The 26,098-nt window shown below is 40.4% G+C and overlaps 1 protein-coding gene across 1 annotated transcript in view; it reads right to left on the reverse strand.

The window, feature by feature from the left end:
- The window catches only part of XPR1 (xenotropic and polytropic retrovirus receptor 1), a 103,685-nt gene that overhangs the window by 68,778 nt on the left and 8,809 nt on the right, over positions 1-26,098 (reverse strand). The window contains exon 2 of the mRNA XM_083743859.1: positions 21,230-21,281. Within this exon, the coding sequence (XP_083599985.1) occupies positions 21,230-21,281 (52 nt within the window). The remainder of the gene's footprint in view (positions 1-21,229; positions 21,282-26,098) is intronic.

Raw genomic sequence — 26,098 nt, forward strand, 5'->3', positions numbered from 1 at the left:
GGCTAACTGCCTGAGGGGTAAGTGCCAATGGTGGGTGTGACCACCCCACACCCTTGCCTTTTTGCCCTTGTGCAGCCAACAACCCCCCCTCCCAGCTGATCTGCACAGATCATTACCATGCCTTCTCTGCTCATCAGGTAACTGATCTGGAAACAAAGAAGTGAGCAGTTTGCATCCCTCTCAGGGTGCTGGGCTTCACCCATAATCTTACATTTACTTTAATTTTTGTTTTGTGCTTGCAAATCCCTCTCCCCACCCCCAAATGACAGGGATTTGCAGGGGCAGAAAAAATCACTGGGGGTTAGATTAGGCCCTCAAAGATGGCATTAGCCACCACTGGTCTGGAAGCACCATGCAGAGTAGGCTTCCTCAAACTCGGCCATTTTTGGCCTACAAGTCCCATGATCCCTAGCTAGCAGGACCAGTGTTCAGGTATGATGGGAACTGTAGTCTCAAAACATCTGGAGGGCCAAGTTTGAGGAAGCCTGATGCAGAGCAATACCAAGGTTTACAAAGTGAAGGAGAAAGAAAGGATGTAATAAAATGACAATGGTCACCTGTTACAGTCAGAGAAAGAAGAGAGAAGGGGTAGCTTTCCTGATATTCTAGGCAAGCAACCAGTGGTCCATGAATCACCTCCAAACAGAAAAGCACTTCTTGAAAGAGAGCTCTAGGCTTGTCTTATCTTAAGCTTCCTGACAAAGAGAAATGTGGAGAAGAGGCAAGGAGAAGGGATCTAGCTGGGACTGAAGGAGTCTGCTCTCCTGAGCACCCATAAAGACAAGCAGGCTTAGAAGGGAGAAGTGTGGTGTAGCCTCCTGAAGAATATTCCAAAGCTGAGCAACTTGATGTCTAAAGGTCAAGGCAACCTTAAGCTATTTTAATGTTTATGGCTGCACCCAGCAATGTTGCTCAACTGACAACAGAGCTCAGCTGACAGAGAAGACTGTACAGTCAGTGAAACAGGAAGGGAAAGAGTTTTCAGGGATTCTCCCTTCCTCGCTACAGTCCCCTGCACCAGAAATGTTCTGCAGAGTTTGCCACCCCTCTGTAACAAGATTTAGATGGGATGGGGAGGTTTCCTTCCTACTCCTTTGCCTTACCACCAGCTGTTGGACACAACCCAATGAGTGGGCAAAGAATCTCACACATTTTGCATGGGAGTACACAAAACACAAGAACGTACATAGATACTTTCTCCAGAAAGCAAAGTAGTTGTCCATGTCAATATTTCATGTTGTGTGGAAGGACACAAAGCACAGTATTTCATGCAAGCCATCAACTGGTGATTGGTTCCATCACTATGCCACGAAGCATAGTGAGCCCTGGTCATAAGCAACTAGGGCTGTGTGCACACTGTACCTTTAAAGCACATTTCCCCTCTCAGCAGCTGGAAATTATAACTGTGGGGGATAAACTACAGTACCCAGAATTCTTTGAGGAGGGAAATGTGCTCCAAATGTGCTCTGAAGGTATAGTATGTTCACAGCCTAGCTCCCCTGAAACAGAACAAACTGTTCTCAGATCTCAAGTTGGAATTCAGATGACTTTCTATCCAAGAATGTATTGCATACCCAACTGCCAAGTACTCACTTCTCCAACTTCACACTGCTATCATTTGAGAGTAACTATTTCATGTAACTAACTGTACATTGATTGGAGAGATCAACAGAGGTCTAGGCAAGACTCATACATTTTAGTTATTAGAATTCACTTCTTCTACAAGAAGGCTGGCTGCCAGTTTCTTTCACAAGCATCTGTTTAGCTTGCTAGCCAGCCTCTATTTCTCCTTGCAAGCAGCAGGTGCTGTTTACCTTATTCAAACATCAGCACAAGTGAAGGAGAAATCCATCACTACTGCAAGCCCTCTGCATTTGCTTATAAGAAAACCGGAATCCTTGTACAGCACAGAAGAGAAGTAGCAGAAGAAAGTTTCTTCCCTCCTCCAAGCCACAGTGAAACAATTCTGTTATCAGATGCCCAAGGACACTCGTGCCTGCTGAGAGGAATTGGGGGTGTCTTTTCTCAGCACTAAAGCCTCAATGCCAGGAAATATGCCAGTTAATAAATAATATCCAATAGGCTTACACTTCAATACTGTAGATACCTTTTCAGGTAGCATACCTTCTTTGCTTCTCTCTCACCTGGGTGCTAGGTGTGCCTCTCAATATGGGAAGTACTGTATAAACGCAACAAATGTCAACTTTGTAATCAAATGAAACTATCTGTCCTGTTCTTTCATTACAATTCAACTGCTACTTGGTACATTTTAAAAATGCAGGCTGCCAAACATAACCACACAAAGTCTTTCTACAAGGGGTTTTCTTGCGCTGCTTTACTCAAGGGAGGATATGGGAAGTTCTAATGCTCCTGTTAAGACATAAGTGGGATACAAATGATGCAGACAGAATAAATGTATTTGAAGTATAGTTATTAAGGAGTGAATTGCAAAACTTAAATAAGGTAATTGTCTACCTAGAACATTACTTTACCAAAAGCAATAATTTGCTGTGGCTACAAAGTTAAGCCAATTTAGCCACAGAATTATTATAAGATTATGTAATTAACTTTTTTCCAATCATCTTAATTGTTCTAAAATAGCAGGGTATACTACAAATTATTTGCTTTTGGTTCTTTGCTATTAGCAAATTCACAAAATGTGTCAAAACATGCTTCTTTATGTAACGTGCTGTTTCCAAGGGTAGTCAACGTGGTGCTCTACAGGTGTTGCTGGACTTATAATTGCAATCATCCCTGACCATTGAGAGAAGTCTCAGGCTCGTGGGGGCTGTAGCTCAATAACATCTGCAGGCTTCACATGCCTAAGCCTTCCAATTTTTGTACTTCAGTGGGTTAAAGCTCTGGAACACAATTTGTGTTTTTTAATCTTTCACACGTTTGGTAGCTCAACATAAAGCATGCTGTTCATGTTCAGTTCCCACACTGTTAGGATTCTGAAGTGGGCTATAATTCACACACTCAGATTCAATGCCTTCAAGCATTCTTATGTAATAAAATCACTATTTGGCCAGCTTTGTTTAATTTACACCAGCTTATATGAAGTTTTATGTAACTAAGGAATATTTTTTCATTGATGTTCATTTCAACCAAGAAAGTTTGCAACACTCAATCTGTTCTGAAAACCAGTGTTAGGTGATAGTTAAGCTAATCGCCAAATGGCACCTTAAACCTAGGTTGCGGTCGCCACAATGGAACATCTAGGTTCCATTTTCTCCCCAATGAGGTTTATCATCATCATCATCATTTCATTTCTATACTACTACATATTTTAAAGAAAATAATCTCAAAGTAGTTTACAACACATTAAAACATCAAACAAAACAATCCAGAACAAAACAAATTCAAGGTGTAAGGGAAATATTTCAGAACCTTTTCTAAGTGCAATTTTGCTTTCTTTGTAATTATTTACCTACTTAATTTATATAGCTACCTCATAGCAGAAGTACTCTAGGAAGCCAGTTTGGTGTAGTGGATAGTGTGTTGGACTAGGAGATCAAGGTTCAAATTCCCACTCAGTCATGAAGCTCATAGGGTGACCTTGGACCAGTCACAGCCTCTTAACCTACTTCACAAGGTCATTGCAGGGATTAACTGAGGAGTGGGGTGAACCATGTACTCCTTGGAGAAAAAGGTGGGATATAAATGCAATAAATAAGCTCTTGTGCTTACCTGCCTAAGAAAACCGGAGAGGCCAGCCAGATGGAGATGTCAGGCGCCATCCTGGCATCCAGAGATCTCCACGTGGTCACAATTGGACCTGCATTAGTAGCAAAACATGCCTGTAATTTCTGACACTGCTGCAAACTGAGAGGCTGCATTAAAATCTGAATTTGCATTGACCAACAATGTACTTTGTAGGTGATCTCAGACTTTGATTTTGCTCTGGGCAATTTATAAAGGCAAGAGTTCTGCTGGATCAGGCCAGCTGCGCATCTAGTCCAGCACTCTGTTCTCACAGTGGCAAACCAGATGCCTATGGGAAGCCCACAAGCAGAACCTAAGTGCAACAGTACTCTCCCCACTTGTGATTCACAGCAACTGGCATTTAGAGGCATATTGCCTCTCACAGTGTCAAAAGAACACATGGCAGAAATAAATTTCCCCTTTATATCCCAAACTATCTTGATTAGGTGGGCAGCAAAGCCCACAGCCCACCTCCTTTGCAAGCTACTGTAGACCCTGATCCTGCTCACAGTTAGGCAACTTAATTTAATCAACTGTGTGAAGGACAGCTACCTCTATGTTGATCAAGCATTTATTGGATGTTAGAAAATCTTGCACATCCTGGAGAGTTTCCTCCATGAGTCCACAGGAAGTGTTAACTCCACACATACACACCGCATGCGGCTGCCTGCAGCAGATCCACTGCTGCATTGAAGGATCCCCAAGCAGTGCAAGGGACTGCCCTGGAAAGTGGGGTTGCAAAAGCAAATGACCACACACAATCATTGAAATCTAAGCTATTGTGTGTCTTGTTTAGAATGCTGAAAACATTAGAATTTAAATTGCTGGATAGCCCAGAGCTAAAGTATTTCTAGCAGAAGCAAATTTTCAAAATTCACAAAGGAAAACAATGAATACTTCAGCCTTACAAGTAAGGAAATAGGGAACTTCTTGGTGCTAATTCACATACAATATCATCTGCCTAAAAAAGTCAATGTTGTACAATCAATGGAAAAGCAATGACATAAAAGCATTTACAAGTGGCTTAAAATCTAATGGTGGCTCTCGTGCACCCTTCACCACCTTGTACAGCTTTCAATATGAACTGCAGCCCCTGCACATAACATGCCAAAGCAATAGTGCACATGAAGAGATCTACACATAGTGGGGTGATTGTGGCATGGTCCTCAAAAACAACACGTAGAGATTAGTGCCCAAGACATATTAAAGTGCTTAAAACAAGTATTAAATAAGTTAAAAGGCAAACTTTAGTCTTCTTAATTCCTAGGCACCTTGCTTTAAGAGACCAAGTTTAAGAACAGTTTGCAAGACTGTACAGGACAGAAGTCACCTGGGGGGGGGGGGAATGAAAGCTCTGCTGTACCTATGTAACCCATGCACACACATAAAAGAGCTTGCTGGATCAGCACCCATATTTACATATAGGCTTATCACTTAAATTACAAGCCACTATATTCCTCCCTGCCTGTTTACTTTCAAAAGTACAATTTAACTATATCATTCATAAACCTCAATACCTTGGTGTGAGCAGTTTGTTTCATGAAAACATCACAGATCACAACAACTAGGGCACGGCTGATATAGGCCTATATCTTAGTGCAAAGTCAAACCACTCCAAATATAATTTTTATCAACGAAGCATTTTAGTTGGTTAAATTCCAACATGACCTGGAGATGAAGCTTTGGCAATGTGATATTACCATTTTAATGCAGATGTGGGCTTCTGAAACTGAGAAATGTAACATGATCTTTTGGTTTGAAAATACATATCTATTAACAGTCCTGGCCATGACATGAGATTGGGCTTACTATCATTAAATTGGCAATATGCATAGCACAGTTCTTTATTTTATTTCTGACACAGCTTACTATAATTAACATGCATAAGCAACAGTCAAATATAGAGAGGATTCACTGCACTCTACCAATTAAGTGCACTAAAATTACTAGTTGGAAAAATTTAGGTAGACAAGCTGGGCAGCATAAGTTTTGAAGTTGGCGCCAGAAATCATAATACCCCAAGCCAAAAAAGCCAACTCTACAGTAAACACGCCAGGTATTATCCATGTCAGGCATTTACTCATTTGATTTGGAATTTTAGCAGCTACTTTGCAAGCTAAATGAAGGGGTTTTCTGAAGTAGTTTACACTGAGCAGGTGAGTTATAATTAAGAGTAAGCTGCCTTTTCTTTACTTCAGATTAAACAACAAAAAAGGATGGCTAAACATGGAAGTAGTGACTTATGTGAAATATTCATTTTTCCAAATTATTTTTAATCACAGCAACCCCAAATCTAATCAGCTTCTTTCACTTGTGTTGAACTCATCTACTCCCAAATGCCTATAAAAATAGATTATACAGCATTGTGCAAATTCACACACACAGGAAAAAGCTCCTTTCTGCTGTGTGCAGAAGCTTTCCAAAGAGCTTCTTACCCGTCACTCAATCCATGCTGGAACCTGCTGCATCTTCATCTTGATAACAGCCATCAACATACACTGCTATTTTCACATGCAAAGCAGTAGAGTCAGCAAAGAGGCTGTTAGCAAGCAAGTCCTGTTAAGTACAGAAGTGGTAAGGTTGCCACATGGGCACTAAGACAGATGCCACTAACATACAGGAAGGACTCTGCTCCAATATTATGCTCACAGAACTGGAGAAATATTCCCTATAGTTCCACTAGTTGAGAGCCAGACATTTTTTAGGCCTCAATCTTATACAGTGGTACCTCTGGATATGAACGGGATCCATTCCAGAGCCCCGTTCACATCCTGAGTAGAACGTAACACACGTCTGCACAGGTCGCGTTTTGCCGCTTCCATGCATGCGCGTGACATCATTTTGAGCGTCTGCGCATGCAGAGCACAACCCGAAAATGCTTAACCTGAAGCTACTTCAACCCAAGGTATGACTGTACACAACTGAATAAATATTTTTAAAAACATCATCATCAAATGAGCTAATATTTGCATGTTGCATAGTGAGCATCCATCTATCAGGAGAAGAAGGCAGAAATACAGGGACAATTCTCTATCGTTGCCCTAATGATGTTATGAAAATTAAGACTTCTCATTGAGTAAGCAATCTTAAGTACTGGTTACAGCATCTGCAAAAATTGAAGCTCTAACAACAAAGACTGATGTTAACACATCAGAGAGATCTGCTACACGCGCTCACTGCAGAAATTCCCAGACTACATGAACCCCATCCTGTTAAAATGAATTAGCAGTAGCTACCCTGCCTGTTTCAAACAACTAATGCCTCTCATTTCATTATCTGTACTCTCCATGCATAATACCAACAGCCACTGGTTCTATGTTGTACAATCGCTTAACTGCTCAAATGATTATTTCAGGATGTGACATTCTTACTGATCAGGCAACTTCAATTTATATCTCTATGGTGCAGAAAGAGAGCACACAGATGCTAGCAATATGTTGGCTGACAAACATGTGAAGCAGAATTTTTCAGACCTCTTTTTAAAACAAATACAGTCTCTACTCTTTTTAAAACAAATGCTGTCTCTGATTTGTATTTTACATCAGTGTTTACCATTAAAATTGTCCCATTATGATAGCACGACCAGAGTGGCTAAAGTGTTTCAGAAGCAAAAATATAGTAATTAATGCCATGAAGGCACAAATGAATAAATGTAACACGTTTACACCTGCATCAACAGGTTGCCAGGTTGACAAAGTTACTGCCTACCACCTGCATATCTGCATCCCTTTCTTAGTTATTAAGAACAAGGATGTTTTAGATGGGCGCTGGCCTGGTTGCCAACACCTTACTAAGCCAAACCATGGTGGCTTAGTGAGAGTGCACAAGCTCCTGGGGAGGAGATTGGAGCCACTTCATTACTACTCAGTTTTTACTGCTGCACTGAGCTCAGTTACTGCATGGCTTGATATGGTGTCTGACCCCAGGTGCATGGTTTTACTTTCTCCAGACTAAGAATGGTTTGTTCTTGGTTTCCAGCTTGTCCAGGAGAGCCACATGACAACACCAGAAAGGAGGCCTGGGTGCAACCTGAAACCTGCACAGCATCTAAAGCTGTCTCTTTTGAATGGCTGCTGTATCTTTCAGTACTGTATTCATGACTCTTACCAGATGCAGGCACAGAGGAGTTTTATCTCAGGTCAGCTTTTTCTGTGTGCCCCCCACGCCCTTGATTACTGTATTGAATGAGGAGATCTAGAAAACTCAAAAGTGTTTGAACTATTTTGTGACACTTTGGCTGGCCAAATAAAGCTATTGCCCTAATACATACGTTTTCGTATGGGCCAACACAACTACCTTTCCTTTTCCTGTAGCAGAGATTCATCCACCTGGCAAGATGTTAATACAGGAACATGGACTATCAGGTGGAATATAATTTTTGAATAAACAGCATCCAGGACATTTTGAAAGAAATGCTAAACCTGCTTCTTCTCTTATGAAGAATTTTTGGTATATAAACTTGAGATAAGCAACCCACTGTGGCGGGAAGGTAAAAGGTGTTTCCGTGCACTCTGGTTTCTATCACAGTGTCCCGTTGTGCCAGAAGCGGTTTAGTCATGCTGGCACATGACCCAGAAAGCTGTCTGTGAGCAAACACCAGCTCCCTCGGCCTGAAAGCGAGATGAGCGCCGCAACCCCATAGTCGCCTTTGACTGGACTTAACCATCATGGGGTCCTTTACCTTTACCTATATAAACCTCACGTTATCGAAAATGAAACTCCTGTATCTGTACAAATTTCAAGTGGATTCCATCTATTTATGCCCCGCAGAAGCATTTAGTATCTTACTTCTCTCACACACAAGGTGTACAAAAATGATCCCCATAAAGAAAAGATATGCATAAATGAGGATGGAAAGGTACATAACCCTTTAACTGAACTGCTGTTCTCCCATTACAACAAAAACACTTTACATTAAGCTCAAAATTCCATGCCAAACATACAGAAACATAACACTATTATTTTATATCCCAAACACTTTTAATTACATAGTAAGTACTATAACAAAGCTTAAGTACAGTCTAAATCACTCTCCAATAATGAATTGTTTGTATTATTTAATAGATAAGAATCACAGGGCATTGATATTTCATAGGCTGAGGCATCAAGAATAAGGGGGGAAAGACATAACAAAAGGAAAAACTAAGCTGATCTCTGTCAACATGTTAAAAGTGAAAGCAAGTTAACTAGTTAACTAATATTTTGGTATGAACATAAATTTCTGTATTAAAGACATTAGGTAAAGGTAAAGGGCCCCTGACAGCTAAGTGCAGTCACGGACAACTCTGGGGTTGCGGCACTCATCTCGCTTTATTGGCCGAGGGAGCCGGTGTACAGCTTCCGGGTCATGTGGCCAGCATGACTAAGCCACTTCTGGAGAACCAGAGCAGCACACGGAAACGCCGTTTACCTTCCCGCCACTGTGGTACCTATTTATCTACTTGCACTCTGATGTGCTTTCGAACTGCTAAATTGGCAGGAACTGGGACCAAGCAACGGGAGCTCACCCCGTCACGGGGATTTGAATCGCCGACCTTCTGATCGGAAAGCCCTAGGCTCAGTGGTTTAACCCACAGCACCACCCGTGTCCCTATTTAAAGACATTAGTCTGATTTTAATTAAGGTCAGAGTTTATTCATTCTCAGACTCCAAAGCTCACTTAACAATTCTTCATTTTTAAAAATAGTTTTCAGTGACGTTCCAAGCAGCTTTAGATTTCACCCTTTGTAAACTGCAAAAGAAATTAATTTCCAAGTATACCAATACAGTGTACTCAAGTTTTTGATCTTAAATAACAAACCAAATGGACTAGTTTATTTCCTACTTGCCCATACCCATCACCCCCAGTTTTACATCAATATACGGATTCTCAGTGCCTGAAAGACTGAGATAAGCAACCAGTTACAAGTAAATATCTTCACCAATGCAACATATCTGAAGCTCTTTGAAAATAAAAAGGAGCACTGCCCCCTCTCTTTGAATTCTGCTGACTGGAAGCTGCCTAGGCAGATAACAGCTGACATGTCAGAGGATGAACAAGTTATTTAAGTTTTGGAAGCTGGAGCTGTCTGAAGTTTTGCACACAATTTCCCCACAGGTTGGACGAAGAAAAACAAAAAGTGATCCCAACAGCTTATTTAGCAGTTTAAGTTTTTGAAATGCTATCCAAACACTCTGCTCATAATGGTTCCGTACAAGACTACCAGCCTGCATCAGGAGCCTGGTAAGCAAAAAGGCACAAGGGCTACCACCGTTTTACATTCTGGCTTATAGTAAACAGTGTTAAGCTTAACTGCTATTAACATCAGTGACAACCACTGTTAAAGAGAAAATTTGTTCCAGAAAATGGAAATAACTATCCTCCCAAAAGTATCTGGCAATTTGCTTTGCAGGCCATTGACATCACATCTCCTAGTCCAAGGTATATGGGAAGACTCATTCACCCACATTTACTGAAGTAGGACAATGTCACTCGTGCACTGTTTGAACAACAAAGTTCTTTTTAGCATGTGGCAATGTCTTCTACTGCACAATACATATTGGCTATTTGGGGGAATCAATTAAGCAAAACAATTCTCACAATCTATTAATTTCATTCCAAGAAACTTAAAAGACAGTAATACATAGAATAGCATCAGGTGACTTTGTAAACTTTATCCAGGATTTGCATAATATAAGATTTACACTGACTTTTACCTGCATGGAAACTTTGAAATGCACATTTTAAATGCATTTTAATTGAGGATGGAGGGGAGTTTCAGAGAGGAACTGCATTAGAGCATTCAGGAAGCGTACAAGCCTGTGGAGAATTAAGGTGCAATCTCTACATTAATCCAGGAGCTACAGATCAGATCAGTTCATACTGAAATCCACAAGGATCAAATTCCTTAAGCATGTCTAATTAGAATGGATGTCTCTTAGCCATGATCTATACTGTACTAGCTTTCAGTAGTAGAAGATTATTACTACTTTGGGCTATTTCATTTAAAACCCACCCATGGAAAAATATTCTGCCATATTTTGCTACAATACTTGTAACATAATTTTACTGCTCTACATTTAGGATAAATGTTGACCTTCTAATTCATGTGTTTATTTCAGCATTTGTTTTAGCTTTGAATGCAATGAGACTAGCAAGTTCAAGTGAACACAAAGGAACTTACTGTGGTGTAAAGTGAAGATTATCTTTACAACTGATTGCAAATATTCCACATCATTCTGTTTACACTGTTTACCGACTGCAGGGATTGTAATCCTTCATGAACATTTTTCATATCGCAGGAGAAGGGAATGTAAACATTTACAGAGATGATAAAAAATATCAACACAACAGCTGGCAAAGATCATAAGGAAATTGGTACAACAAGAGAGCCAAGTTTTTGCCTTGCATTCTCTGGAACTAAGATGCCAGCTGATCTTCACAAATTTAATGTTTGTTACCCTCTCGGATTCCCATCTCCCCATTCCCATCTGACTATTTACTTTAGGTGGTCAGTGAATCAACCTCTGAAGAAAATGTTTTAGGATTATAGTTTTAGGGAAATCTGCACAGTAGCCTTTTGGTATTGGCTAATGGTTAACCAAAAGATTATATTGTTCTCAACCAGGAAAACCACCACAAGCTAGCCTACCTGGCAACCTTTAGCTCAAGTAGTGTAATGGGGGTTTTTAGACACAAACTTAAAAAATACATGAATATAAGATGTAATATTACATTGGGCAGTATCCAACTAACTCATTACATCAGTGCAAGGATTTTTGCTTGCCCAACAGAACTCCACTCCCTGTCCTCTCCCCCTGTGCTCCCCAAATCTGTTCCAGGTGGCTGGGGGTAAACTCTCAAATCAGACTTAGGGACTTGTATTGTGATTAGCTTTAAAATCAGATTTTGAGAAGAAGCACTTCTTGCAAATAAAAATTTAAACCCCAAAAAACCAAAAGCCTTTAATCAGAATCAGAATTCTTGAATCAGCAACTCATTTCACAGTTGGGTTGCAGTAGTCTCTGCTTTTATGGCTCCAGGAAATAAATCCTATATCTAATCAATGCTTTTTACTAGTATTTGCAATTGGGCAAGTCTTAGCAGAGATTAGCACCCATTTCAATATTAATTACATTTTAGCACATAGATGTGCTAATGCATGTCATCTACAGATCACCACTAAAACTGAGCTTTTGCAGCAATCTGTTAAGAGGCATTTAAAGCAGGCAACAAGAACCCAAAAATTAGATGCGTTGTCTTATCTCCATGAAGTGTTGTTCATGTTTAATGGCGAACAAAACTACAAATTTTAACAATGAAGCAAGTCACTATTGGGTACACCAGCTGTGGATCATCACCATATGCACAAGATAATGGAAATATGAAACTGACATCAAAACCAGGAAAAAAATCAGCACTTAGGCTTCTCAGTATGTACTGCAGCTATAATCCAGATTCTTGGCTGGCTGCAACTATGTGCAGACAGCTAAACCCGGCAACCTCTTCTTTAATTCTCTCTCATTTATCCTTCACAATGTGAAGGGGACATAAGGACAGGTACCCATGTGGCTTATCACTTCGTGATTGATTAGTTACATGAGTGTGAGACCAGCAGTATTCAAACACTGTGGCAGCAAACCTACTGTTCATGTGAATATGCTACAGTGCAACACACACCACAGGGAGTAGGATTCCAAGTCTATCCTATGCTGCTATAGCATATTTAGCAATAGCTAGCACAGATTACACACAGGCCTCTTAAAAACCTCTCTTCTCAACTGAAAACAGTTGGGAAATTAATATGATTTAATTTATGGCAATACTTTCTGTTCAGCTCAGTTTCTGCCTTTGCTCCTAAACTTTTGAAAGACTATTGAGAGACTTTACTTTTGAAAGACTATTGTGAGGCTGTCCTGAGACATCTGTTTTGAACACACGGCTTGATGGTCCTCGCTACCACTGTTATATTGTACATATGAACTTTTATTGGCTTACTCCTATAATTTGAATATCATTATTCTATTATATATTTTCTACTATTACCCTACATGTTGTGTTTGTATTGTTGTGATTTGCTCCTAAGGACCAGTGTGTGTGTGTGTGTGTGTGTGTGTGTGTGTGTGTAGGGAGAATCAGGGCTCACAACAGGGCTCTGAATGGGGTCAGAGGGGTTATTGGAGGTGCCAGGTAAGGCATCCCTGAATGGGGTTATTAAGACTAGTTTTGGACTCCTGCAAGTCCTTCACAGTTTTCAGTCAGAGTGGGGGTCTCTACAAGGCCCCAAGCCTCTTTCTCTAAAGAGGTCTCTCCAGGGTCAATGTTGGATAGATCCTAATTGCTACATGCCTGATAGTTCATGCATTGTTTTTCATTTGCAATCAATCCATACACTGGTACCTCGGGTTAAGTACTTAATTTGTTCCGGAGGTCCGTTCTTAACCTGAAACTGTTCTTAACCTGAAGCACCACTTTAGCTAATGGGGCCTCCTGCTGCCGCCGTGCCGCTGGAGCACGATTTCTGTTCTCATCCTGAAGCAAGGTTCTTAACCTGAAGCACTATTTCTGGGTTAACGGAGTCTGTAACCTGAAGCGTATGTAACCTGAGGTACCACTGTATTTACCACTAATGGACAATGTAGAACTGTTAGCAGACGTGAACCAACTATGAGGTTATCCAATGCATTTTTTTATATACCACTGTGGACCACTGGCCTGATCCAGCAGGCTTTTCTTATGTTCTTAAACAAGCAGTGGTAGCCTATGTGGGGTATAGGGCCCAAGCAGGTAAGAACTTTAAGATTAACAAAACGTATCTCTTGGATAGTTCCATTCATGTGCAGTATTTCAATGGCAAAAGCCTGTGAAGAGGCATTCTTGATGGCTGTCCAACAACTGGGGCAATTTGCCTTCTAGTGCAGCAGGTCCTCCAGATACACAAGTCAGTTATCTTCAATATGGGACCCACTTTTAATTTTGGACCATACATCAGTCTGCCTCTCTATGGTAACAAGATGCAAAGATAAAGGAAGATAGATCCTAATAATTGTGTAGGAGGGGAAATCAATATATAGCTTCTCATACAGGGCTGACTGAGGAAAAACTGTATTTCCTAAAGTTCTAATGAGGATTGCATTACCAGAACTGTATACTCATGATTATGCTCTGCTTGAAATCATATAATGAACTAGCCCCCTGCCAAGTATCTGATAACACTATGCAATTATAGTTAGTTGATTGTTTTACTTCAGGCTATTAGTCTTCCATGGGGGACGTGGGTGGCACTGTGGTCTAAACCACTGAGCCTCTTGGGCTTCCTAGTCGTAAGGTTGGCAGTTCAAATCTGCGCAACGGAGTGAGCTCCCGTTGCTTTGTCCCAGCTCCTGCCAACCTAGCAGTTCAAAAGCATACCAGCAAGAGTAGATAAATAGGTACCACAGTGGCAGGAAGGTAAACAGTGTTTCAGTGAGCTCTGGCACTCATCACAGTGTTCCATGCGCCAGAAGTGGTTTAGTCATGACCCAGAAAAGCTGTCTGTAGACAAATGCTGACTCCCTCGGCCTGAAAGCAGAGATAAGCGTAGCACCCCATAGTTGAATTTGCCTGGACTTAACCGTCCAGGGGTCCTTTACCTTTAACCTTATTGGCCTTCAAAGATGTGTCCATTAAGTGATTTTTATACTAGTTATTCATTGTACCTTGCTTCATCTCCATTGTACCTTGCTTCATCTCCATCTCCAACGCAACAAAATATATCCAATGATTGTGTGTTCTGGAGCAGAATAAGGCATTATAAGTGAACAAACAGTTTCTCAACACTTGTTTACCTCCTTAACATGAATGGAAGGAACAGAGATAATCACAGGGCGGTATGACAAGTGGGAGGAGTACTGCACCCTTTGATTGCCATCCGTTTATACCCTGAAAAATCTCTCTCCTCACGGTTGGGCTCCGAAACTATAAATTAATGCAGCTGGCATAGGATCCAGCTCCTTGGAGCCAAGGTCCCTTTGTCCCCGCCCCCATAAAATATGAGAGGAAGGTTGCCAATAAAATATTTGAGGAGTTGCTAGGCATTCAAATGGTGTGCGAGTGTGCGACACGTGATTATGTAGGGGTGAGGCTTACCCGCCTCTTGAATATTTGAGTATCGTATATACTCGAGTATAAGCCGACCCGAATATAAACCGAGGCACCAAATTTTAGGACAAAAAACTGGGAAAACCTATTGACTCGCGTATAAGCTGGTTCACAACACCACAAACCTGGTGGTGGCAGCGGAGGAGGAGGAACAAGCAGCCCGAAATGGCTGCTTGTTCCTGAAGCTCCTCCTCAGCCGCTGCAGGCATAGGAGCCCGGTTGGGAGAGGCACAGCGCAGCACAGCACCTCTCCCAACCGTGGCTCCTGTGCCTGCCCTTGCAAGAGGTGGGCGGCAGCAGGACGAGCAGCGAGAAAGGGCTCCTTTCTCGCCGCTCGTCCCCTCCGCCGCCCACCTCACTCGAGTATAAGCCAAGGGGGGCTTTTTAAGCATTAAAAATATGCTGAAAAACTTGGCTTATACTCGAATATATACGGTAACTTGACTATTTTATTCAAGTTGCCACCCTGGCAGCTGGCAAGAAGAAACACAAGAGATGGAAGGGATTGAGCTCCTCTCCCCTTGCACCAATTTGTCAAGCAATTGTCCCCCACATTACCACTTGTGAAGCTAGGATCCAGTTTTACTCTGTACCCTTCAGATTTGGGTACTTGATATTGATCCACTTTCATCTTCAGATCTTTATAAACTAAATTGCTAAAGTTCAAAAAGAAAAAGAAAAACCCACAACCAGTATTCTGTTGATTGGAGAGTATGCACAGCTGTTAGGCACAATAAAAATATCAGATGTTGCAACATCTGTCAGGACCTAGTAGAACACAAGAGGAGCAAACACTGTCAGTTGCTGGGTATGATGAGCTGGCATCTTAGAGGTTAGGCCAATACTCAGTCCCCCTCTTCCAGCTGCTGTGGGCCAGTAGCCCTTGATGCTCTTTCAAAATAGCTTCTCTCCAGGAAGTGGACTCCCAACAAATATCAACTGGGAAACAATGGCTATCTTCATCCAAAGGGGTCCTACAGCAATTAGTTCTTGATGAGCACTGGAACATTTTAATGGTAGTTGACTGCACCATTGTTAACTACTCAAAAAGTGTCTGAATGTTTCTAAGCCTGTACGATATTAAGAGATAAGACACTGTCTGTCCACTGGCGCCTAAAGATCTTTATTGCTCTTTTCTAATTTAATTGTGTCCTGCACACCCATCTTAACAATGGATGAATTTAATGCATAAGTATTCTTTTCTAAATTAATATGGCCATCACTAAATTTTTAATCTTCAACCAAACGATGGGCAGCAACAGGAAGCCAAATATTTTACTTATACTGTGTATGCATCCTTGTTTACCTTTGAAATACCTTAGAAATTTAATCACAAAAACAGCTATCCAGACGCTCTGCTTGGCACCGCATAGTGAAAGCTTTAAACAGATTAACAAAATGAAACTGGCATTGCTGTTATGGACAGCATCAAAGGAGAGCAAGTTTTTTTTATTAAATTGTTATAAGAAGCTTTGGTTTCACAGGATGTTGGTAAGAAGGAACCGTATCTGGCCAAAGAAAATTATATTCCAAGACCATTTTGTCTTCTTCTAAACCTCCACCATCCAACCAGTTACAGAAAATCATATGTTTTTTCAAATTCTGAAGAAATTAAAGTGACAGGATTGTGCTGTTACAGCAAAGGAGGCTCATAGCTTCTCTGAGTTATTCAAGCCCCTTCGCCACGGCAAGGCAGTGATCCATGAAGGGGCATATCTTATTAACGAAGTACTAAATGCAAACAAACCATACCAACTATTCATAGGAAGATGGCAAAACTTGGTGATATGGTCATTTAAAAGTTAATTAAACTTTACTTTAGAAACATAAATATTTAAAATATTTTTTTTAAATTAGAATGTTAAAGTGTTAGTGTACTGAGAGAACTAAAGTTACTAATAAATAGCAAAAATACATAAATTATTATAGTTACAACACAATTCAGGAACCATATCAATAACATGTGGCAGAGGTGGTTATTGGTTTGTTTTTGGCTGTCTTGTATACCAACCCTTAAAATTATAAATTTACTGAATATGGTCATTTCTATAATCATCTACCTCTGCATGTAAATTAACAAATTTTGCTACTATGCATGTAGCAATATGTTCAGGGGGTTCTTCCAACTCTCCAGAGCAGATTTAAGGGGCATGTGAGGAGAGGAGAGTGAGAAGAAATTCCAGTGTACAGTCAAAAGCACTTACACTAGCAGAACCGTTTAGTTGGACACTGTCCATGACTCATCTGTTCTCAATGGAAAGCTACAAGTTAGTTCTATTCAAGTTCTAATCAGCAGGAACATTCACACATGAAGTTAACATTGATTCAAAGGTGGTGAATCTTGAACCTGCTGCCATTTCAATTATATTCAGCAAAGACATTCTTGTTCATGTAAGTTTTATGTATTAGTATGAGAGGGGTGGAACTCACAATGATAATCTGCAGACCATGGTTCCAATAAACCATGACTAAGCATATGTGCGAACTACGCCACATTTTGCAGCGCAAACTATGGTTTTTCCAAGAAGCCAGAAGTCATTCAGAAAATCACAGGGTATAAGGGGAAGAGAACATTCAAACGGTAAGCTGTTTGTTCACATAAACAGGCCGGGAACAGGCCAGTCTTAGACATTTCTGCATCTAAAACAAAAACTCAGGTTAATGGCACACAAATGCAGGCTGAAGATAGGAAAATGGCCATTCTCAAATCTGCTTCCTGAAGGAAGTGTTTCATGCTCCTGCACAGAGAAATCTCTGCAAAAACTTGGCACAAAAGTGCAGAATTAGCCCTCACGTTTTCTCATTACCTGCATACCATCACAATCAAAGCTTGCTTAGTTTGCTTAGTTCACAGGATTTTTAACTGAAGGGGGATTGAAATCACAAGAAGATGACAGCATTTGTTTTAATCAATCAAAAAACAAACCTAAGAAGAATCCACCACACTTCAGTTTGCTTAGGGTCATCCAAATCAGTAGTGTTGCAATTAACTTGCCTACTAGTCACAGGCAACAAGGAATTCCATCCAAACAAGTAGACAGGCTGGTAGATGAGGAACCCAGTCCTCCTCTGCCAGCCCACTTGGTAGAATTAAAAAAAACAAAACAAAAAAACTAGCTTGTTAGACCAACATCCTGCATTTTCATGCTGCCATGAAGAAAAAGAAACCAGGGGTTATATATATATATTTAAAAAAACTGCCAGCTAATCACTTTTGTAGGCGTATTTACAAGCATGCTTTAACATTCTACCTCCAAGTTAAGAGAACACTGCAAGCAATTTTTTTTAAAAAAAAAAGCTTTTGCTAATGGAAACGGTGCCGAGTCAGACAACATGTATACGTATCACTGACTTCTCTTCCCAGTACAGTCATCTCATATACTTTTTATAGACAATTTCCTTTGTCTTCGTCTCATTTCCTCCATTGCCCCACTCCCTCTGGTTGTCTAGGGGCATATTTACATACTGTTTCTTTGAGTCAGTCTCTTCTGGGGCTAGTCATTCACATTTAATCATCAAGTCTTTTAACTGCAAGGTGGAAATATCTGCTTAATGCAAACAATTATGCATGAACGAACAGAAAAAAAATACCAAACATAATCAAAATTGTTGTTTATATGGACTAAAAAGAGACTGCTGTCAGATGTGCTGGTTCTGGTCACAAAACCCAAAGCTCAGTGAGTTATCTCCCCCACCCCTCCCACCCATAATGCCAATTTTAAAACATTCAGCATGAACTCTTTAGAACAAAGATCCTTGAAAAATATCAAGTGTGGACCCTGGCCATTCAGGCACATAATCAGAATGAATAATTTACAGACATTTCACTTCACTGCCACAGAAAAGAGCTGAATCCCAAGAAGCTTGGGGAGTTAAACGCATATCTGCTAACCAAGTAAAGAGAATCAGTCAGTGCCCAGTAACCAGTCTTTCTTAGGGGCAAAATAGCAAAATACAATTTGCTCTGCACCAATGAGATTCCATTCCTTTGTTGTAACACTTCCCACTGACCCCTAACCCTTCTCTTGACCTAAGGCAATAAACACTGCCACACACTTTTTTAAAAGTTAGTTCCCAAAGGAAAGCCACTACACTAATTTAAGTCATATGTTGACTTTATAAAACAAAAATAGTCAGGCATTCTAAGAAGACGAAGCTGGGAGGAGCCATGGGACACCAGCAAGTTTTAAAGCATCAAATAAGTACCTCTGAATCTATTTTCATCTACTATGTGCATTAGAGGCCATATGGGATGTTAGGTAGTCAACATGTGGAGGTAAATTGTAGTAGTTTGATGATATAAAGACAAAAAAAAATAGGAAAGTTAAGCTACTTTTGTATCTCTTTACCTTCTTTTTCTTTAAAACAAAATCATGTTTGATTTCTTTCATATCCTTGTTGACAGCATCACCTGACTGCTACAAAAGTGATCAGGCAGAAGGATGTCATGAATTCAACTGGTTATGCCCAAAGGATTTCTTGCAGAAAGTTGTGTGTGGTCAAACTAACAATGTGTGCAAGACCTTGTGGCTTATTGTATGAAAAACCTTTCTGCTTCTCATAGCTCCTGGGATAATGAAAGAAGAATTATACCACCTGCATAAAGCAGCACTGGAATTTTTTGACCACCAATTTGCGGCAAGGGAAACAAAAGAGATTAAACAATTGCAGAGTCAAAAGACAGCTTTGAATTTTAACATCAGTATTAGAACAGAGCTGCGGGGGGGGGGGGAGCAGTTAGTTTATCCAATCGAGTAACTCCTAGTTTTTCACACAAATAAAGACGGCCAATGAAGGAAGAGGCAATTGAGAGATGAGCCCTGCTACTGAGATAAACAAATGTTCCTAAAAACTGAAACTAAAACATCAGGTGTCCAGTCAGATGCAGCATTTGGTGAATCCGTAGCCAACACAGAGAGCAACGGCGGGAGGAAAACTATCATTTTTATTTTCCAGGGGGGAAAACACCACAAGACATCAGGTTAGGTGCATCACCATCAGATTTATTGTTCCCTTTGTTCAAATAACTGCAGTTCTATTTCTGGAAGAGCAAAACTCATTGTGATTGCCCTTTAACAGAAGGAGTTTAGAACAGCAGATCATGCTGCTCAGAGCTTTAAAACGCAATACTCCGTTTGCCACTGACTAACCCAGTGACACTGGACAGTGCTTAAGTTCTATTTAGCAATGTTACCGACAGCTCACTGCTCCTTTAATATACTGAATGAAGATGGCAGGTTTTAATTTGGGGGAGCAGGGAATCACTTTGAAGAGGAAAGTCTGTAATTTACAAGTTTAGCAGGTATGTTCCCAGAAAAACTGGCAGTGCTTAGATTCAATCTCCCAATTTTTATCTGACCTCATTGCTCACATTTCCCCACTGCTTGTATATGTGTATAAACCTATCATCTGAGCATGCTTCATGCATCTCATGTAAAGGAGACTCTAGTCCACAATGCCATAAAGAAGATTTGTTAGTCTAAGGGGTATCCAAAAAAATCACAGAACTCAACGTAAGACAACTTCTTGTTTGTGTGTATTCAAAGGAGAGGGTGGGGGCATAAAGGGGCCAGGGGCAGGCTTATGCACACTCCGACACATGTCATGACCCGGAACATAACCCCTGGGGCAAAATGGGGGTTGCCTGTACGAAAGAAAGAAAGAAAGAAAGAAAGAAAGAAAGAAAGAAAGAAAGAAAGAAAGAAAGACTGTTCAATAAGGCTAGCTATTTCCTAATTAACTAATATGTGATTAAAGTTTTAGCTAATAAATCACACCAATCCGTAAAGGCTTACAGCCCTAGTTCTTCTCTCCGGTCTGTGTGCAATCTGTGCTTTCGAAATTTCATTCTTATCAGATTAGCTCTCCCTTTAGCAATATTTAGCTTTTCCTCTAGGGTAGCAATAGTGAGGGGGGACCTTCCAGATAGACTACAACTGCATTCATTACCGACCACGGGCCACGCTGGCTGGAACTGATGGGAGTGAAGAGTCCAACTCCTGGAGGGCCAAAGATTCACCATCTCTACTCTAGTGAATAATAAGTCTTCCGAGTTGCTGCCAAGTGGCCATTCTACCACCATCGTCCATGAAGATGCTGAATGGAAAGTTTTGACTACTATTCAGTGATCACATAGAGCTCTAACTACCTCCCTTTCTTCATTTTTACTCTTGGCAACTCTTCCCCCTCCCCCCACCTTTTTCCCTACGCAAATGAGCAAAAACCAGACTGAATTGGATTTTGAAAACAAAACGGGAAGATGATAGAAATTTTAAGATTATGCAAGAACATAGATGTATTTTAGCCTCTGACTTATTATGCAGCCACTTTGAAAAAGCTTTGTTCAAAAATGTGATGTATGGGAGCTCCAATTCCAAATGCTAAGGGAAGAATTAGCTCACTTACCTTCTATAGAAGGAGCCTGGTCCTGAGCTGCATACAGCATCTCCTTGAAAGCCTGCCCCAAAAAAAAAGAGGGAGGAAAAGTTAAATCTGTAAGCACAAACACATTCAATCACTTTGATCCATCTATCTAAAATCAAGTAGCAATGAAAGTCATTTTATGCCTCCAGGCTGACATGGAATGTGAACTTTTATTTCATTACACTTTTTTGTAGTATAAAAAATTAAATAAATACCACACGTTTACCAAAAATATGTAGTACAGGCAACAACTTGCTACATAAACTTATAGAGCAAGGAAGCTGCTAGGCTTCTAAGATTCTCCATTTTCTAAGTAGTGTTATTTAAGTAAGTGTTTAACAGATTGCCTCAGGATTAGTTGGAATATAGCAAAAGGGGATTATCTCAGATTATATTAGCATTATGCAGCACTGCAATAATGTAGCTTTTGAACAGAAAGTCAAGATATTATTATTAAAATCAGTAAGGTCACTTATTTCCTGGCAGAATTTCATCGTGTTACAATAGAGATCAATTCAATCCAGTTTACAAGACAACTGTGCTGCAGTCATGTCTTTCATAGCTGAGCTATTTGGTTAAAGTCCAGGCTTTCTAATTACAACACACTATTGTTTTTGCAAAGCTTACAGTTTGTCTATTGCTCCCCAGGATGCAACAACTGCATGCAAAGAAAGCAGATCCCGTGCATGCTTAGTGCTCAACAAGCTTGGCTTTGGGCTTTTCCAGAAACATGGTACCAACTTTGGGTGTGAAGCCTCAAGATGATCAGAGGTGCCTGCATTAAAAGTAAGGCTAACCTATGTAAATATTAGCTTTTAAATCATATGCAGCCTAGATCCTGAATAGCTGAGGTCTCATTGCCATAATCTGTTTAACATGTAAAACTCGGTGTGCCCTTTAACTTCTTCACTGGACTCAGACATTCAACATAAACTAAGAAACACACACACAAACCCATCAGAAAGCATTCAAATGAAACATTAAAAAAAGAGATTACGTCTCAGAATGATTATGTTTATTGACAGCCCAATGTATTTCAGCCAAAAGAGCTTTCTATGAAAGGCAGACAATATACACATGTATAAAATTTATGCATTATTTATTGGGCAAGCTTGAAAACTTCAAAGTTTTTAGCTTTGTTTACTAAATACAAGTAAAATTAAATATTAAAAAATGGGTTAGGTGTAGGGAACCCTTCCTAGCCAGCAGGTGGGTGCTTAGGTCCCATAACCCATGTAGGCAATTCTGACAGTTCGGCAGAGCTTCCTATCACCTGATATCACCATGACTTTAGCTGATACAGTTTGAAACCACACAGGACTTTGAAAGTATGATAACCAAGTGACTGATGGTGCCTGCAAACCCCATTTTCAGCAGGGAGCTGAAAGAAGAAAAATAACCAGCACATTTTATCCCCAATGACAGATTCCCTGCAAAACCTCTGCCATGTTTCTTTTCATGCAAGTTTAGGCTACAACTTCACACAGGCTTAGCGTAGAACAAGCTTGGTGAATTCACTGGGGGTTACTTTTGAGCAAACCTACACAGAACCCATGCTATTTCAGAAGAGACATTGAAGTCTCTTCACAACAATTTAAGCATGACAGCATTAATTCATATACAGAACTCAGAAAATTACTAGAAGCAACTACAGCAACTACAACACAATCTACAAATCCTGTTACTTTCTGGTCACCTCCACTCTTTGCCAAACACATGGGCAATACACTCAATTTCACTGGCTTCTTACAGCAGTATATGCTTGTAAAGGAGTGATGGGCAAGCAACAGCTCTATTATAAAAGTTCCTTTCCTGCCCTCACAACGCCAAAAGGCACAAACGTCTTCTGGAGTTAACTCTTAATACCACATTCCAAAAAGTTCCATTTTCACAGATCTACCCTTCCAACCTCATGCTGCTCTGCTTGACCCAATGCATACTTAGGCTTACATGCAATTAAGTCTATCAATTTCAAAAGGTTTAAGCACTCTTAATTCTGCAAAGGAAAAATGCCACACATATCACAATACGTAGAGCAGCATTTCCCAACCTTGGGCCTCCAGCTGTTTTTGGACTACAACTCCCATAATCCTCAGCTAGCAAGACCAGTGGTCAGGGATGATGGGAATTGTAGTTCGAAAACAGCCGGAGGACCAAGGTTGGGAAACACTGACGTAGAGTCATCCGACCCTTTAATCTTGTTTACCTGATTTAAAAGTATATTCATTGTTGCAAAGTTGGCTGCCTTTTCAATATGCCTGCAAAAGTTACTCTTCTGCTAACAACAACAACAACAACATTTAATTGCATTCCCATGCTGGTTATGGAGAGGGAAAGTTTTTAATGTGTTTTACTTTAGAAAAAAGAAACTTTCCTTCCTCTGTGGCTAGCTTTTGAAATCAAGCAGCCTGACATAAAAGCACTGGAAAAGTCCATCCCTCCAACACCTTGCTCACCAGCATGGAATTACTGGTCACCCATATGTACCAGGTGAGTTGTTAAAATAAAAGGCAGGTGTAGCCAACAGAATGGTAATCAAAAAAAAAAGGAATGGTAATCAAAAAAAGGAACAGTGGGTGATGAAATGGTTGGAACTGCATCAGTTGCAAGTACAGTGGTACCTCGGGTTACAGAGCCTTCAGGTTACAGACGCTTCAGGTTACAGACTCCGCTAACCCAAAAATAGTACCTCGGGTTAAAAACTTTGCTTCTGGATGAGAACAGAAATTGCGCAACAGCGGCAGGACCCATTAGCTAAAGTGGTACTTCAGCTTAAGAACAGTTTCAGGTTAAGAACAGACCTCCAGAACGAATTAAGTTCTTAACCAGAGGTACCACTGTATGGTTAAGTCACTGAGTTCCCACCATAAGGGATAAAAATTGTTAATTCCTTGAACTATTAAAAATGAGATTAAAAAAACACATTTCAGTTATCATTGGCATCCCTTTGAGATAACCTGGCTTTAAATGAAATATCAACTTAATGCAAACATGTAAAACTGAACTGATTATATTCGTACAAACAGCTGCTTTTATGCTACTTCTCTTTGTAACATAGTTGGGGAAAACATCCTTGCCTGTCGTCACTGCACATTAACCCATGTGCTTATATTATAGCTGGGCACTCGGAGCCAAGGACTGGCAGGTCGCCATGGGTTTTATCCACTAAGCCATCTGGGTGACTTTCTATGTCTATTATGCTTAGCAACTACCTGATCTCTACAACTGGCTCAGAGTTAGAACTGCATTGTCACTATGTTTCTATCATTATAGCAACCTGAATATTTAGGAATTATTTTAGTGTGTGGAAATTTTTTTTACCCCTTGGCGATTTAAATCAACCAGATTCATGCTACTGAAACTGCTGGAGAATTAGTCTTGATTACTTGTAAACACTGTAGGACTATGGACTTTAGTCTGACAAATCCAACTTTAGAGTCTTTACCTAAACTCTGATCCCAAGAAGAAAGTAATGATAGGCCAGAAGCTACAATTAAAGAGACACAAACAGTAGTGGCAAAATAGATATTAAAAACTGCTAACTAAATATGTGCATTAGATTTGGAAAAAATCCAAAATCAATAACCTAAGCAGGCTGCTCTGAACAGATTCAGGACTTGTCAGAGACAAAGCAATTTCTCACTGGTGGCACTTTGGGCATTCCGACTGTGAAGTGCGTCTGCAAAAAGAAACATTGCTCCCTAAGCAAGGGAAGACTCCAGAATGGGGGAAAGAGGAAGGAATAGCTCTTGTGTAACTGACAGGTAGGGCTGGGCAATATATCATCCCAAACTGGTTCAAAGTCCATTTCATGAATTTTTGATCTAGCAATATATTGCGAATCACAATGTGTGTATGTTTGTATGCTATGCAAAAATCATAATGTGGGGAAAAACGTGAAGCCAGCCAACGCTTCTCTCAATTCCTGCACCAATGTTAACTCTGCTGGCTCATCTCTCCCCTGCCTCCTGTAAGGGGTCAGCGAATCACAAGAGCAGCCACTGGAAAAATCTCAACGCAGGAAAAACCATGAAGCCAGCCAATCCCTCTTTATAGCTCCATCCTTATTTCAGATATCTTGATATATTGGTATATGGCGATGTTTAGCTGGCAATATATCATGATGTTGAAAACCAGCTATCTCCCAGCCCTACCCGTAATAGATTTGTTTTACCAAATCAGATCGCCTCCAAAGTGCTTGAGACAGAACTGGTCTGTTTTCTGAAGCACCTAGTTGGAATCCAAACAGAATTTTGTGGTTGGTGCACACCCTGTCAACTAAAGTTTGTAATTTTGCAAAGTAGATATGAAAAGCCATTTCTTTGTTAAAGAGTAATGAGGGAACATCATCTCTATCTGAAAAGTTTAGCAGATGAACACCATTAAGTTCATTCCCCAAATCAGTTTCCTGATTTATGTATTAACTGCTTCCCAACATTTTATTTCAAGGATAATGCAGCATCACACACACACACACACACACACACACACACACACACACAAAAGTAACACCAGGAACCAACCAACTGCTTAATTTCCTCACTTGTAGACATGTTATCTATCCCCAATGCTCCACCGCCTCTTTTTCCTTGCCTTACTTTATCAAGTCAGACAGACCTCTAGAGAAATTAAGGAAGGAGAAAAAGGAGAGTTGGAGCTGCAGTCCACAGCATAACAAGATTTTTTTTATTTAGCACTCCAAGCTTCACACCTTGTAATAGTAATTCACACTGCTAAGCTCCAACTAACATAGCACTTGCATTGCTCATCCTGAGAACTGCACTGATCAGTCATAGAATCACAGGATTTCATAGAATTGTAGAGTTGGAAAGGCCATCTAACCCAACCATC

The sequence above is a fragment of the Podarcis gaigeae genome, assembly GCF_964106915.1.
Source record: "Podarcis gaigeae genome assembly, chromosome: 6".
NCBI classification, from domain to species: domain Eukaryota; kingdom Metazoa; phylum Chordata; class Lepidosauria; order Squamata; family Lacertidae; genus Podarcis; species Podarcis gaigeae.